This window comes from Eumetopias jubatus, unplaced genomic scaffold (genome assembly GCF_037043125.1).
Source record: "Eumetopias jubatus isolate StellerSeaLion01/CBP00866 unplaced genomic scaffold, mEumJub1_p1.0 scaffold_3, whole genome shotgun sequence".
Classification (NCBI taxonomy): Eukaryota; Metazoa; Chordata; class Mammalia; order Carnivora; family Otariidae; genus Eumetopias; species Eumetopias jubatus.
In genome coordinates this window covers 142,035,775-142,049,882 of record NW_028274809.1, presented here as the reverse complement: position 1 = coordinate 142,049,882, position 14,108 = coordinate 142,035,775, and the positions used below count along the sequence as shown (strand labels likewise).

The 14,108-nt window shown below is 39.6% G+C and overlaps 1 protein-coding gene across 3 annotated transcripts in view; it reads right to left on the bottom strand.

The window, feature by feature from the left end:
• Positions 1-13,860, bottom strand: part of VWA8 (von Willebrand factor A domain containing 8) — a 338,064-nt gene extending 324,204 nt beyond the window's left edge. For all 3 annotated transcript variants that reach the window (XR_003609736.2, XM_028105773.2, XM_028105791.2), the window contains exons 1-2: positions 13,629-13,860; positions 446-523 (exon numbers count right to left, since the gene is read on the bottom strand). Coding sequence is in view for 2 of the 3 variants with exons in the window: in XM_028105773.2 (XP_027961574.2) it covers positions 446-523; positions 13,629-13,791 (241 nt within the window). In the remaining variant the exon portion in view is untranslated. The remainder of the gene's footprint in view (positions 1-445; positions 524-13,628) is intronic.
• Between the last annotated feature and the right edge of the window lie 248 nt (positions 13,861-14,108).

The window sequence follows — 14,108 nt, the reverse complement described above, 5'->3', positions numbered from 1 at the left end:
CATCACGGTAGAAAAAAAAAAACACTGGTTTCCAGGGCAGAGCAGAGGGGAAGGGGCACAGAAGAATATTCAGAGGTGATGAAAGTAATCTTGGTGGTTATACAAGTTTATAAAATTGTCAAAACTAATCAAAATGAATACTTAAGATCTGTGCATTTTATTATATTTTATCCCAATTTAAAAAAGAAAGAATAGTACATGAAAAAATAAATGTTTTACTGAAATATTCAAGGGTGAAGTGGTAGGATGTCTGAGATAGGTTTTAAATACTCCAGAAGAAAAATGGGAATCAGTTAAAAGAAGACTGACATACATTGATAAATGTTCAAGTTGAATGATAAGTACATCATGTTTATACTATTTTTTCTAGTTTTGTATATGTTTGAAAATCCCCATAATGAAAAGTTAAAAGTTATTCATTCATAAATAAATGACTATTTCTTACTGTAGTTCTGTGGCACAAGTTCTGGGCTCTTAGGAGTTTTCAACTTGTAGGATACATCTCCAATATTAACTGTATCGCCTAAAAAGAGAACAAGGAAATACACCATTACAAGAGACAAAACCATGCACTATGCCTTTCCCAACAATGACTGTCCTGCCCTACAGAGAAGGACTTTATAGAAATGCACCCACATCTGCCTGTGTTCGGCTGCATAGACACACCTGTCTATGTCAACCACTATGCTCTAAAATGTGTAACCAAAGTATAAGTTATATAATGGAAAAGGGAAGCATTGGTGAAATATACATTTTAAATGCTACATTAGCAAAAAAAAAAAAAAGAAAAGTGAAGTACAACAGAATTTTATTATTTTCTCATTAATGGCAATTTTCTCATTAATAGCAATACTAATAAAGTCAACAACAATACAGAAGGATGCATTTTGTTTAAGATCAACCAAAGCATCCATAAGGTGGCATCTTTACTACAAGTTACAACCTTTTTACATCCATCCTTATAGGTTCTTATTTTTACTACATACAACTTCAAGTTCTCTAGCAACATAATCCAAAAATGCAGTATTTCTAGGAAAGCCCCAGCCTATATGCAAAAATTCCTACACGAAACAAGCAAAACAGGCAAAAGTTCCCACTTCTACATGGTTCTAATTTTAAGTAACATTAATTTCTGGCTGATCTTCTAAAGTGCAGGACTAACCCAAACACTTTCTGCTTTGCTCTCTCCCACAGCAAAATAGACATACTGATCCCATCTGCACCTGGGACTTCATTTATAAAGGGCTGGCTCAAGGACACTTAGAAAAAGTAGCTGTGTAAAACACAACTTTCAACATCGCCAGTTCTGAGCTACTTAGGTATCCCGGAGACTAAGGCTTTATATCATCGTAATAATAACAAAAGCAGCCAACATTTGTTGAATGATTACTATCTTCTAAGTACTTTATACATTCCCAGAATAACCATGTGAGACAGAGGCTTTACAAGTGAGGAAATCTGTAACTCTGTTAAAAAACATTTAGGGGCACCTGGGTGGCTCAGTCGTTGGGTGTCTGCCTTTGGCTCGGGTCATGGTCCTAGGGTCCTGGGACTGAGCCCCGTGTCGGGCTCTCTGCTCGGCGGGGAGCCTGACTCTCCCTCTCCCACTCCCCCTGCTTGTGTTCCCTCTCTCGCTGTCTCTCTCTGTGTGTCAAAATAAATAAAATCTTAAAAAAAAAACACTTAAAAAAAGATTTTACAGATAAATGTATTACAGTTATGTGGCAAGTTGAGAGAAAACATCATGTAAAACACAGGTATACTTTCTAATACAGAAAACAAGTATTTTTAGAGTGTAAGTCAAAGGACTTTTCCTCTAAATTAGTCTAGACATCGGCTAATACTTATTGAATCCTGGTTATTCGGCAAATATTGTTATAGACACGTTATTTATGTTACTTCATTTAACCTCAACTCTAAGTAACCTGTGGTTCCCACGAGTTATTTCATACAACTGCTCCAGCAGAAACCCCATCTCAAACTAGCTTAGTAAAAAGTCACTGGAGTTTCCGTGACAGCGGTAACGTGAGGTAGCTCGCGGGAAGCGTGGGTTACTGAGGAGACGTCGGCTCAATAACTAGTCCACAGCATGGCACGAAGGCAATGGAGAAACACAGCAGTCACACAAACAAAGTCACACCCCGGGATAGGCTCACTGAGGTACCGCCCCTGGCACCACGAGATCCACACCTGGGACACCACGACCAGAGGACAACTTTTTCCCCCATTTCATTTTGCTATTTCTCAATAGAAATAGTAGAAATGTTTTCCCAACTTGTAGAAAAGTTGGGAAAACATTATTTGAAGTTACAGAAATCATGATTCTTTATCTTTAATCTAGTCTTCAGATGCATCTTCTAGTAAGGACCCTGCCACAGGTAAACTGTGGTAAACTCTGCATAATTCCATCGTGACTTGAAGTCCTGGGCAGGGCACCTCACTGGCCAAGCCTAGGTTACTACCCACAGCCCAGCTGCCTGGACTTGCCAGGGTAGAGTCGGGGCCCCGCCTCCTTTCAAGACTTACACCACAGGGGATCCCACGTCTTTCTCCCTCTCCCAGCCCCCTCTCCTCCTCTGTTTCCTTCCTCCCTCACCATGACGCCAAGTCTTCCTTGCTTGCTCTTCCTCTTCTCCTCAACTTCTCTTTTTCTAGGCTCTTTTCTATTCCACCTGCCACCTCTTCTTGAGGAGCTCATCCAGTCTTACACCTTCCAGTGCAACTAACATATTCCTGGCTCTCAAATTTGTACCACTAGCCCAGACCACAGAACTCCAAAGATGGATACCAACAGATACTGAGATGCCTAACATGTTAAACCTAACATTCAAAACTGAACCTCTGATCTTTCCACCAAAATGTGCTCTACCCACAATATTCCCCAGTTCTGCTAATGGCAACTTAATCCCTCGGGGGGGCTCGGACCAGAAATCTTGCAGCCATTCTTAACTTTTCTCTCGCCTCCTCAGAAAATCCCACAGACTCTGTCTTTTAAGATATATCTAGTATTGTCCACTTCTCACCATATTCTCTACCACCACAATGTTGACCCAAGCCAGTGAGAGGTTTATTACTACTTAAACTCATTTTCTCATTTAAACGGTATTAACTCTCACCTACTGACAGATCTCCGGTCTCAACTCTTGCACCCTGAAGCTTATTCTCAACAGAGTGGCCACAGTGATCGTAATAAAATAGGAGTCAAGTAATGCAAGTTCTCACTCAATCCTCATTACTGCGATGGCCCAAAAGGCTATTCTGATCTGGCTCCCCCATTTCCTCTCTTACCTCATCTCCTGCTAGTGTCCTCCCAACTTATTCTACTCCAGCCACCTGGTCTCCTCATTCTTCCTTGAACATATCAGACACATATTCATTTCAGGTTTTTGCACTGGATTTTCCGACTGACTAAAATGCTTTTTCTAAACATACCCATTTATCAGTCAGGGCCCCAGCAAAAACAGACGGTACATTCAAACTGAGTAACTGAGGAGAGTATAATAAAAGAACCATTTGTGAAGGTGGGGCAGAGTTTAAAGAAAACCAGCAAGGATAGCGCAGTGTCCCGGGACTAGCAATAACAGAAAGCCATTGCCACCACTGGGCCTGAAGGAGCCTAGTGCAAGCAGAGAGGGTAAGTAGAAAGCTTCCTAAAAGGAACTGCGACCCTTTGTAGAGGAACAGAGCAAATAAATGGTGGTCAGACCTGGCAAGAAAAGCTGGGATAAACATGAAACAAAAATTGACAAAACTAAAAGTAGAAAGAGGGGCGCCTGGGTGGCTCAGTTGGTTAAGCGACTGCCTTTGGCTCAGGTCATGATCCTGGAGTCCCGGGATCGAGTCCCACATCCATCTCCCTGCTCAGCGGGGAGTCTACTTCTCCCTCTGACCCTCCTCTCTCTCATGTGCGCTCTCTCTCTCATTCTCGCTCTCTCAAATAAATAAATAAAATCTTTAAAAAAAAGTTAAAAAAATAAAAGTAGAACGAGATAAATCCATCATCATACTTCGATATTTTAATATATATCTCAGTAACTGATGGAAGAGTGCGAAAAAGAAATAGAAAGGATAGAAAAGTAAGAATAATCACTTCTCAGTGTTTGGCTAAGATCAACTGGAAAATAGGATAGGGAAGATCTGAAAACACTATTAACCACTCAACATAAATGACTTTTACTGAACACTATACCCAACAAGGACAGAATACATATTCTTTTTAAATGCACATGAAACATTCACTAACTAGATCTTAGGCTGGACCACAAAGCAAATCTTAATAAATTTCAAAGGACTGAAATCAATCAAAGTATGTTTTCTGATCAAAACAGAATTAAAAATCAATAACAAAAAGATAACTGGAAAGTCTTTTGAACATTTGGAAATCAAGCAAAAGGCTTCTGAAGATCCAAAGAAACAATCACAATGGAAATTAGACTTGTTAAGAAATAGGGTAGTGATCAATTAGTCATGTCTGCTGCAGGCAAAGAGAAAAAAATGACATTTGTCCTTCCTGCCTCAATGTTGATATTCTTGGCCCCCTTCTGTTACCATGCTATGCTTTTCCCGAATCATCTAATCCATGCCAATGTTCCAACTCTGACCTCTGTACAACTAAAGTCTTAAATGTCTCCTTTGGCTAAGATCTCTCTCCTGAGTTCCATACCTATCAGTAAGCTACTGGACACGATACTTAACATATTCCAGGGATAACTTTAACATGAGAAAAATGGAACTCTAGATTTTCTGTTGTGTATTGTCCAACCATCTCCAACCAGCTCTACCTATTCTATTCCTACCTCAGTGACTGATGCTTTATTCCCTGGCCTGAAAGGCCTTCCACATCTCTCTCACACCCCTTTCACTTCAGACGACTACTCCTCAAATATCCTCATCTTCCCATTGAACTTTCCCCAACTTTTCCTTTGCATGCTCTCCACCTCCACCAAGAATCCCATTCCTGTCTTCTGCTAGCATAGTATCTGGTTCATGTTTCTCACACTCTATTACAATTATTGCCTATTATTCCTCTACAATAATTGTCTTTAAATTAGGGTACACACTTTCTAAGGGTACAGAGCACGGCAATCTTAAGGAGATCAGTTTTTCAGATCCTCACTTCCATGTGTTCTTCCCTAACACTGATCTGACTGAGAACTGGCCCTGCAGGTTCTCCATTCCCACAGGCTCTTTCAGGAGCCCTCCCACTTATTTCTCTATGATGGCTGCTGCATTGCTCCAGGGGACTAAACAAGTGAGACATATTACATTATGGTTTAGGAGAAGCCTCTTTTAAAAATTATTCAAATCAACATACACCTGCCTAGGAATAGTTTCTTCATGTCTTATAAATTCCTACTAAAAGCGAAGAGTAGCTTTAGAAATGACTGGTCTGTGTTGGCCTGTGTCGGATATAGTACAGAGCAGAGTAGGGAAGTGAGAGTTAATACTGTCAAATAATCCAAGATGGGAGAGCTCAGAGTGCAAAGCAAAGAAAGCTTCAAAAACTGGCTTTTCACATACTTAAAGGTAAGCTGTTTTCTCAGCTTTCCTCAATACTCATCTTGAGAACATACTCTTCATATGAACACACACACACAAAGGCACCTCTGAACATCTGAAGCAGTACATAGAATTGATGCTGATCCATTTTAATGTAACTGAAATAGTTTTCAATACTACTAAAATTTTCACAATACACTGGATAAAAACCACAGAGAAAACTTTTAAATGTTTCTTTCAGATCAGATGTTTATCTTTCAAAAATGTAGTTAAAAATTTATTCTCAAATGTCATCATCAAATATTCATTCCAATTATAGTCATTCCTTATCTTATAAATGGCTGTTTTCTAACTCTTACTATGAAAATGTTTTATACTAGTTTCTGAATCACTTAGTTTTCATTTCACTAAATACAATGTCAAAAATTTGATCATGAGGTCTAAAACTGTTGAATTTATTTCTGATTTTTATACATGACTTTAATTGTTCTCTAAAGCCCATAAACAAAGTTCACTACACATTCAATAGAATAATACCATGATTTCTACCATAGTCTTCATTATATAAATAACTTATTTTCACTGCTATTACATTACTTATAATAAATTAAAGAACAAAATTGCATGACCATATATTATGAAATAGGTAATTCAAATATGTAACCACTGGATTCCTTTATTCTTTTTTTTTTTTTTGGATTCCTTTATTCTTGTCTTTATTGTATTTAGTAATCGAGCCTATAAAATGTGGCCAGTAATTCATCTTTCAGTGGCTTTTAAAACATTCCTTAAAATATATATTAAGTCATTTGAATTGAAAGGAAAAATATTTTTTTCTGCCAGAAAGTCTAATTTAGCTGATTGAATTGATAGTTACAGATTATCTTTTTTAATTATGAAAACTAAAATTTGATGAAAAATGGACTTAAACATATGATAGAAGCATTTTCTCAAAAAAAATACTGTATTGGCAAAGGTCTGATGAGTGAAAGGTTAATTTTATCAACTCTTTCTGAATACATTAAACTAAACAAGCAGCCTCTTTGTGAGGAAATAACCATAGCCATTTGATAAATTTTGGTAAAGCCTTCTTAGTGAACCTTCCAGAAACGGAGGCAGGAGTGATTATACTGGCTAGGTTAGCAACTCTACATGCAAGTCAAGTGGTTTCCAATTCTTTGCTATGAACAAAACTGAAAAGGCTATAATCAAGTTGTCAGTTGATAGATCACTAAAAATAACATTTTTGATAATTAATCAACATATTATTTTTGGCTCATAAGTAAAAAGTCTACGAAGAACTGAGTGACACTGGTATATCAAAATTGTTTACATTGCAGCAATAATTAATAATCAGTTAAGGACTATTAATTACACTAATTAATATTTAACTGGGGGAAGCACCACTCATGTCATTAACAGGTATGTTTCCATAAAATTTTAAGTTTTTTAGAAATCTGAAACATATTGATGTTCTTGTGATCAATTGTGCTTTAATAACTGTAATGATAGACATGTTTTAACATTAGACATTTTTTGTTGCAGAAAAATATGATAAAGACAAAACATTTCAAGAAAAAAATATTTAGATAAAATTATGAGGAATAAATGTAATTGAAATTGGAATACAAATTCAAGGAGATAAAAAATAATGTAAACTTTCTGACAGTTAAATAAGAGCTTTTTATCTATTTTTCAAAACAGAGATAGTGGCTAACAAATTACTAGGATATTCTGATTCCATTTAAAAGATACATTTTTTTTTAAAGATTTTATGTATTTATTTGACAGAGAGAGAGAGAGACAGCGAGAGAGGGAACATAAGCAAGGGAAGTGGGAGAAGCAGGCCTCCTGCCAAGCAGAGAGCCTAATGTGGGGCCTGATCCTAAGACCCTGGGATCATGACCTGAGCAGAAGGCAGACGCTTAAAAGACTGAGCCATCCAGGCACCCCAAAAGATACACTTTGACTGTTAGCAATTTTTGTTTTAAATGTCACTATTTACAACACACTGGAAACACCATACTCTGCGACTATTTATTCTTACCGGGAAAATTTCTAGGTATCAACTTCAAAATATACGAAGGGATACATATTTGCAAATCCTTTTCGGAGATAAGTGAGAAAAATGTTTGAAGATCACTGTTCAGTCTATAAGGCCATAGCATTTTGTGAGCAGGACCTAAGTTTTAATCACGTTTGTACTTATAGTGGCAAAAATAATATCTTAAACCAAGCAGGCATTCAATAAATGTTTGATAAATGAATAGATGAATGATTATAACTTTTAATTACTGTTTTCTTAATTGAGTATTGTTTTAAGCCCCAGTTCACCGATTTTCTGTATTCTTTGAGAACAGCCTATCTTTCAAAATGCTCAGAAATCAAGTTATTTGTAAAGAATTCATTTGAATGAAGTAGTATAAGTATTAATCTAAAGGGAAATAAAGATACTTATCATAACACAATAAGTAACATAACTTAGGCAGAAGAAACTAATGTATACCATTCCTCAAATACGCTATTTTGGTTAAGTGCAATCATTTTTTAAAAAAGATTTTAGTTAGTAAGATAATGGAAATTATTAGAATAACTAAAAGGAATTAACAAGTACAGATTGTTAGAGAACATGCTCTTAACATTTAATTACATTTATTATTACAATTAATGCAAAAAAAAACCCCCCACATAACTCAGATTAACCGAAATCCTGTATAGCACAAACTGTCACATAAATACTACTACCAATAAAGTGATATATATTTTATTCAGGCATGGAAAGTATGGACTTGAAAATTAAAAGCCCTGAAAAGAATCCAAAAGATAAAAGCTCCCAAAGGAAATTAAATTTAAGGCTCATTTAGAGTAATAAGGCTTTTTTTTTTTTAAAGATTTATTTATTTATTTATTTATTTATTTGACAGAGAGAGCGAAAGAGCACAAGCAGAGGGAGCAGCAGAGGGAGAGGAAGAAGCAGGCCCCTTTCCGAGCAGGGAGCCCGATGCGGGACCCAATCCCAGGACCCCGGGATCATGACCTGAGCCGAAGGCAAGGCTTGCTTTTATCACTTGCAATCCTAATTTAAAGGAATTTCCCAAAGGTTTCTAGGAAAATAATTTCTATATTCAAACAATAATTAATAATATCTTTTAAATAACACTTATTCTTGTACTAACCCCTTTGGATATTATGTACTTGATTTTCAGCAGACAGCTGTTTTGTTTTACCTGCGCAATATTCTTCCCCCTTTTGACAATAGAACCCCTCTCTCCAGTGGGGAAACCCATCCCATTTGGTTTGGGTAGCGTACCACTCATCCCACCCTTTACCCCTGCAACAAAACCTCCAGAAGTAAGTATCCTGCACAACCCCTGCCAGAACATTCCACCATCTGGCCACAATGACTGGTTTAGGCACACGATCCAAGGTTGGCCAATAATTGTTCTCACAAGGATTTTTGTCAGAGCTCACAGGAAAAGATGTTCTCTCTTCTAACAGTGTGAATTATAAGGACGATCAAAACCTGGGGCTGTCAGCACGGCTATCACTGCTACTACTGGAAGAAATCCTGGCAGATGCTGAAACCAATACAGCAAAAAGCAAATCCAACAAATGGAGAGTAGAAAGTGGGGGAACCATGAGGAAAGGCAGAGAGAACCCTAAAAATATTTGCACATCCTGTATCTACAACCATTGGACCTCCCACCTATGCGAACCATGTTTTTCTATGCACATTTTCCCCTGAGGAAAAGAAATCACTCTTGGTTAAGAACCACTGATTTAATGTCACCAATTTTTTTTTTAAGGTTTTATTTATTTTTCAACAGAGAGAGAGGGAACACAAGCAGAGGGAATGGGAGAGGGAGAAGCAGGCTTCCCGCGGAGCAGGGAGCCCGATGTGGGACTCGATCCCAAGACCCAGGGATCATGACCTGAGCTGAAGGCAGACGCTTAACGACTGAGCCACCCAGGGGCCCACCATTTTTTTTTAATACAAAAATTAGACCCAAGAGAAAAACCAAATATATCAGCGAATTCCAGGTAAGTCTGCATGTTCCTAACACAGGTCTTCCTAACGATTTATTAGGTAACAACTGTTGGGGGATTTTACTGCTAAATTCTTTAATATACAAGGGTCACAATGTCCCCAGAGTCACCATAGCCTGCTGCAGGTTCAGAGTAGTTAATAATTTCCCTAAAGTTCAATACCCAGTAAATACAGATCTAAAACCATAGTGCAGTTTTTCCCTTTACACTGTATTTCTCAGTTGAAGCAAGAGTTCTCTACTTCCCCTCCCCAAAGTCATTAATTCTATTGTAGCCCAAGAATAAAATCTTAAAATCACAAAAAAAAAATGCATCATGGATGGATGTCTATTGCACTTTTTATATATTTAAAAACAGACAACTTGCAGCACCTGGCTGGCTCAGTTGGTAGAGCATCCGACTCTTGATCTCGGGGTTGTGAGTTCAAGCCCCACGCTGGGTGTAGAGATTACTTAAATAAATAAATACATACATACATACATACATATAAACTGAATGTCTAAGAATGTCTAAGAATGTCTTAAAAGAATCATGTACAGCAATATTTATCATTTTGTTAATATGTTCACAATAATGGTTAAGTGAGACTAAATTATAAAACATAAATGATCCCATTTTTAAAAAAGAAATGTGTATTTATACAAATAAATATTATATGTATTTTTACAAAATCTGCTAATATTAACACCAAAAAGTTGACAATTACGACTTTGCATGGGAGAATTAGGTCTTAGGGGATTTGTATTTCACTTTCCTACAATGAACACAAATTTCTTGTACAAAAAGTATTTTTAAATATTTCTTTAAACAAATGTATTTCATACACAAAGTCATAAAGATAGAACAGTGAATCCTTTTAATAACAATGGTGCTAAATGACAGCACTAAACATGTCATGGTAGATTTATACAGTTATGTTTCCCAGTTTATCATCTGATCTTGCTCTATGGTATATTTAAACCTGTTTAATGTCAGAGTCCTACTGAACCAACTCGTTTGGCTCCATCTGTGAAAACACCAATAATCTTTATTGAAAACTCTAGGACACCCATCGGGCTTCCTTGCTCAGCAGGGAGCCTGCTTCTTCCTCTCCCTCTGCCTGCAGCTCCCCCTCTCTCTGGCAATATATATTGCTGCTCTCTCTCTCTCTCTCTGGCAAATCAATAAATAAAATCTTTTAAAAAAAGAAAACTCTTTGCAGTAGCTAACCTCCTTGTAAATCTCTTTGTTCCTAAAACTAAGAGACAATACTATTTATTGAAGTATAAAGAGATATAAAGAACTTACAAATTATGGATACTTAAACTATCCAATAGCAAAAGATAAAAAGCAGTGGGTTTGGGATTTTCTTTTTTTTTTTAACATAAATGACCCTCTCCTCCTCCTGCTTACAAGGCTTTATGAAGCTCCTATCCTGAAAGCCAACAAGGCAATCCCAGCCTCTCCTGCTCCTTCTCTCTATGAATTTTAGCATTTTAAGCCACTGAGTGCTTATTATTAGGTACAAAATGCTGACAGGCAACAAAAGGAATATAAAGACAAATAAGACATACATACAATCCAGGAGAAATAAGAACAGTATATGATGTGAATCTACTGCTTATGCACCTTGTTGCTCTGTTTCCAAACTACTAGCAAGCAAGGTCAGTCACATGCAGAGATGAGTTACTGGTCACGTGTGTATGCAGCTGGGAGCATCTTTCCAACCTAAACTGTAACTCACTGCAGCATAGTGCTATTTGTGGTTTTATCTGTGTATGACCTCTGGTTCAAACTGAGACACTCCAAACTTGATGGCCAACATTATGTCCCAGGGTAGCTAAGAGCTTGCCTCCTGTTTACTTAGCTCTCAACTGTTCTTTTTTTTTTTTCAGATTTTATTTCTTTATTTATTTGAAAGAGAGAGACACAGCAAGAGAGGCATGAGCAGGGGGGAGTGCGAGAGGGAGAAGCAGGCTTCCCGCCGAGCAGGGAGCCCGACTCGGGGCTTGATCCCAGGACCATGGGACCATGACCGGAGCCAAAGGCAGACGCCTAACGAATGAACCACCCAGGCGCCCCTAGCTTTCAATTGTTCTTAATAGAATTCATATCTCTGGTGAGGTTCCAACTACATTCATCCACAGTCCTCCTACCTTCAACCTTGCAACAGCAAGGCAAGTAGGTTTAGCACAATTTATTCCTTGTGATATGATCCTGCTAGGGTCAGTGACTGAGTCTAAGAAGTTAGTATGTTGTCTGTAATGTGTTCATGAGTCTCACATTTGAAGCAAACCCTGTACTTTGATTTGCTGGACATAATTTTGAGGACATTTTTAATGTTTTTATAATCAACATTATTCTTTTACAAAGAACAATTTTTTTAAGTTCATATCAATTACCTTTTTTCCACGTGCCTACCCAGCTAGTTCTGACAGTTCTAGACCTAAAATAACTGGTTTCATTTCACCTAAAGCCAAGGAAACAGAAAAACTCTTGTATAGCTGAAAATACATATACGAAGAATTATAAAGAAGTTAACTTTTATATGTGGCAGGAATTATATGAAATAAGTAAATCCTCCGAACAATCCTGTCAAGTGTACTCTCCTTATCCTCATTTTACAGTTAAGAAAACTGGGACACAACATCTGCCGTGTGATGAACACTGGGTGTTATATGCAACTAATGAGTCATTGAAAACTACATCAAAAACTAATGATGTACTATATGCTGGCTAACTGAACATAAAAAAAAAAAAAGACACCTGGGACACAAAATTAAATAACCCACCCTCAAGTATCCATATCCAGACAATGCAAAAATGGACTCCAACCCATTTTTTTTAACGCCAACCTGTTTCGCTCCAAAGCCCAAGTTATAGATTATGCTGCACTTCTACCCTTGTCCTCTCTGCTTTCTAGGACAAAGAAGCAACAAACAAACAAAAACCTCTAACAAATAAACAAACACCACAGAAGTCACAAAAACCGATAAAGGGGCAAAATTTGAAATCACAACTCTACACAGGAGAAAGAAAAAAACATTTGTTGAATGAATGAATGAATGAATGAATGAATGAATGGATGAATGGATGGATGGATGGATGGAAGGTATGGGACCTAAACTTCCTGGCAAGGAAAATTATTGGGGCGGAGTTGCAAGAGGAACAATGAAACCTGCAACTTCATAGTAAAAACCTCCATTATTCTAAGCAACAGTGACACTGACATCTTGCTTAGAATCACTTTGCCATTCAAGAGCAGCAACAACATACATTCCTCCCCTTAACCAGCACAAATGCTCTAATTCCAACATACAACAACAACAACAAAAGATTCCTAAAACCAGCTCTGGTAGATCCAAACAAGCAAAACAAAAACAAAGCAAAGCGAAACAAACAAACAAACAAACAAAAAACCCTGAGTTTAGGAATCAGAGCACGTGATTCTAAAGCAGTCACTAGTGACCTATGTGATCTCCTTAAGTCACTTTTCCCTTCTGGGTCTCAATTATTCAATTGTACAGTCGTGAGTTTTAACCTTAAGTTGTGATTTTCAGCTCCAATAAGATGTGAGCACTGTGAGAAAGGAAAACCCCTGGAAAAGTTAGAAAGGCTTGTGTATACGTTTAAAACACTGTAACGATGGGATCCTTGGCGAGAAGGCACACTTCTAAGCCGCCACTAGCCCTGGCTGGAACAGGACACAACCCGGCTTCCAGGCCCTTGAGACTCGGAGGGCAAGGTCAAGTCCAGGTTTCAACAATTCCTGAGGGCTGCTGCGTTAACCCCAGCGAGTACTGTAATCCAAATCAGCATCCTGGGATAGAAGCAGCAGTGAGGGAAGGGAAATGCACTATTCCAGGTCATCAGAAACCTTAGCGTCGCTCCCTCGGGCTACAGAATGAGGCCCAGAGAGTGCAAGCGCCTGGCCCCGCGTTACACAGCAGTGAGCCGCGAGACGGGGACTCGAACGTCTCTGTCTTGGCTTCCCGCGCAGCGCTCCTTCCCAAGCGGCGCAGCAGGGAGTGGGGTGGAGTGGAGTGCCCAGGAGCGCAGTCCCCCCCCCCGCCGCACAGACAGCAAGGGCGTCCCGGGATTACCTGTGTCGGCCCCCGCCCCGGCACGCAGCAGTCTGACCTCCGACCACCTCCAGTCGCCGCCGGGCCTGCCCCGCACCACCTGTCGCAGGAGCAGCCGCACGCGCCGCGCCGCCGGGCCGCCGTGGCCGCCCGGCGCCCCGAGGAGCAGAAGCCGGGACTGCATAGCACCGGGGGAGGTAGGGGTCGCCGGGGCCGGGGAGCGGGTCCCGCGCGAGCCGCGTCCGGGATAGGGAGCGTGAGGCGGCGCGACGAGAGGGACAGGAAGCGGCACTGCGCAGAGTCCGCCGGAAACTCCTTCCCCCGGCGCGGCGGGCTCAGCGGTGTCGGGCCGGCAGGGCCCACGCGGGCTGAGAGATCCTGCGGAGCGCGAGCCGCGGAAGCCCGCACCGGCCGCCCGGGGCCGACCGCCGAGCGGGCGCGGCGGAGCGCTGAGCCCGGCCCGCTGCCCGGGTACTCGTGCGGCGGAGCTGCGGGGCCTGG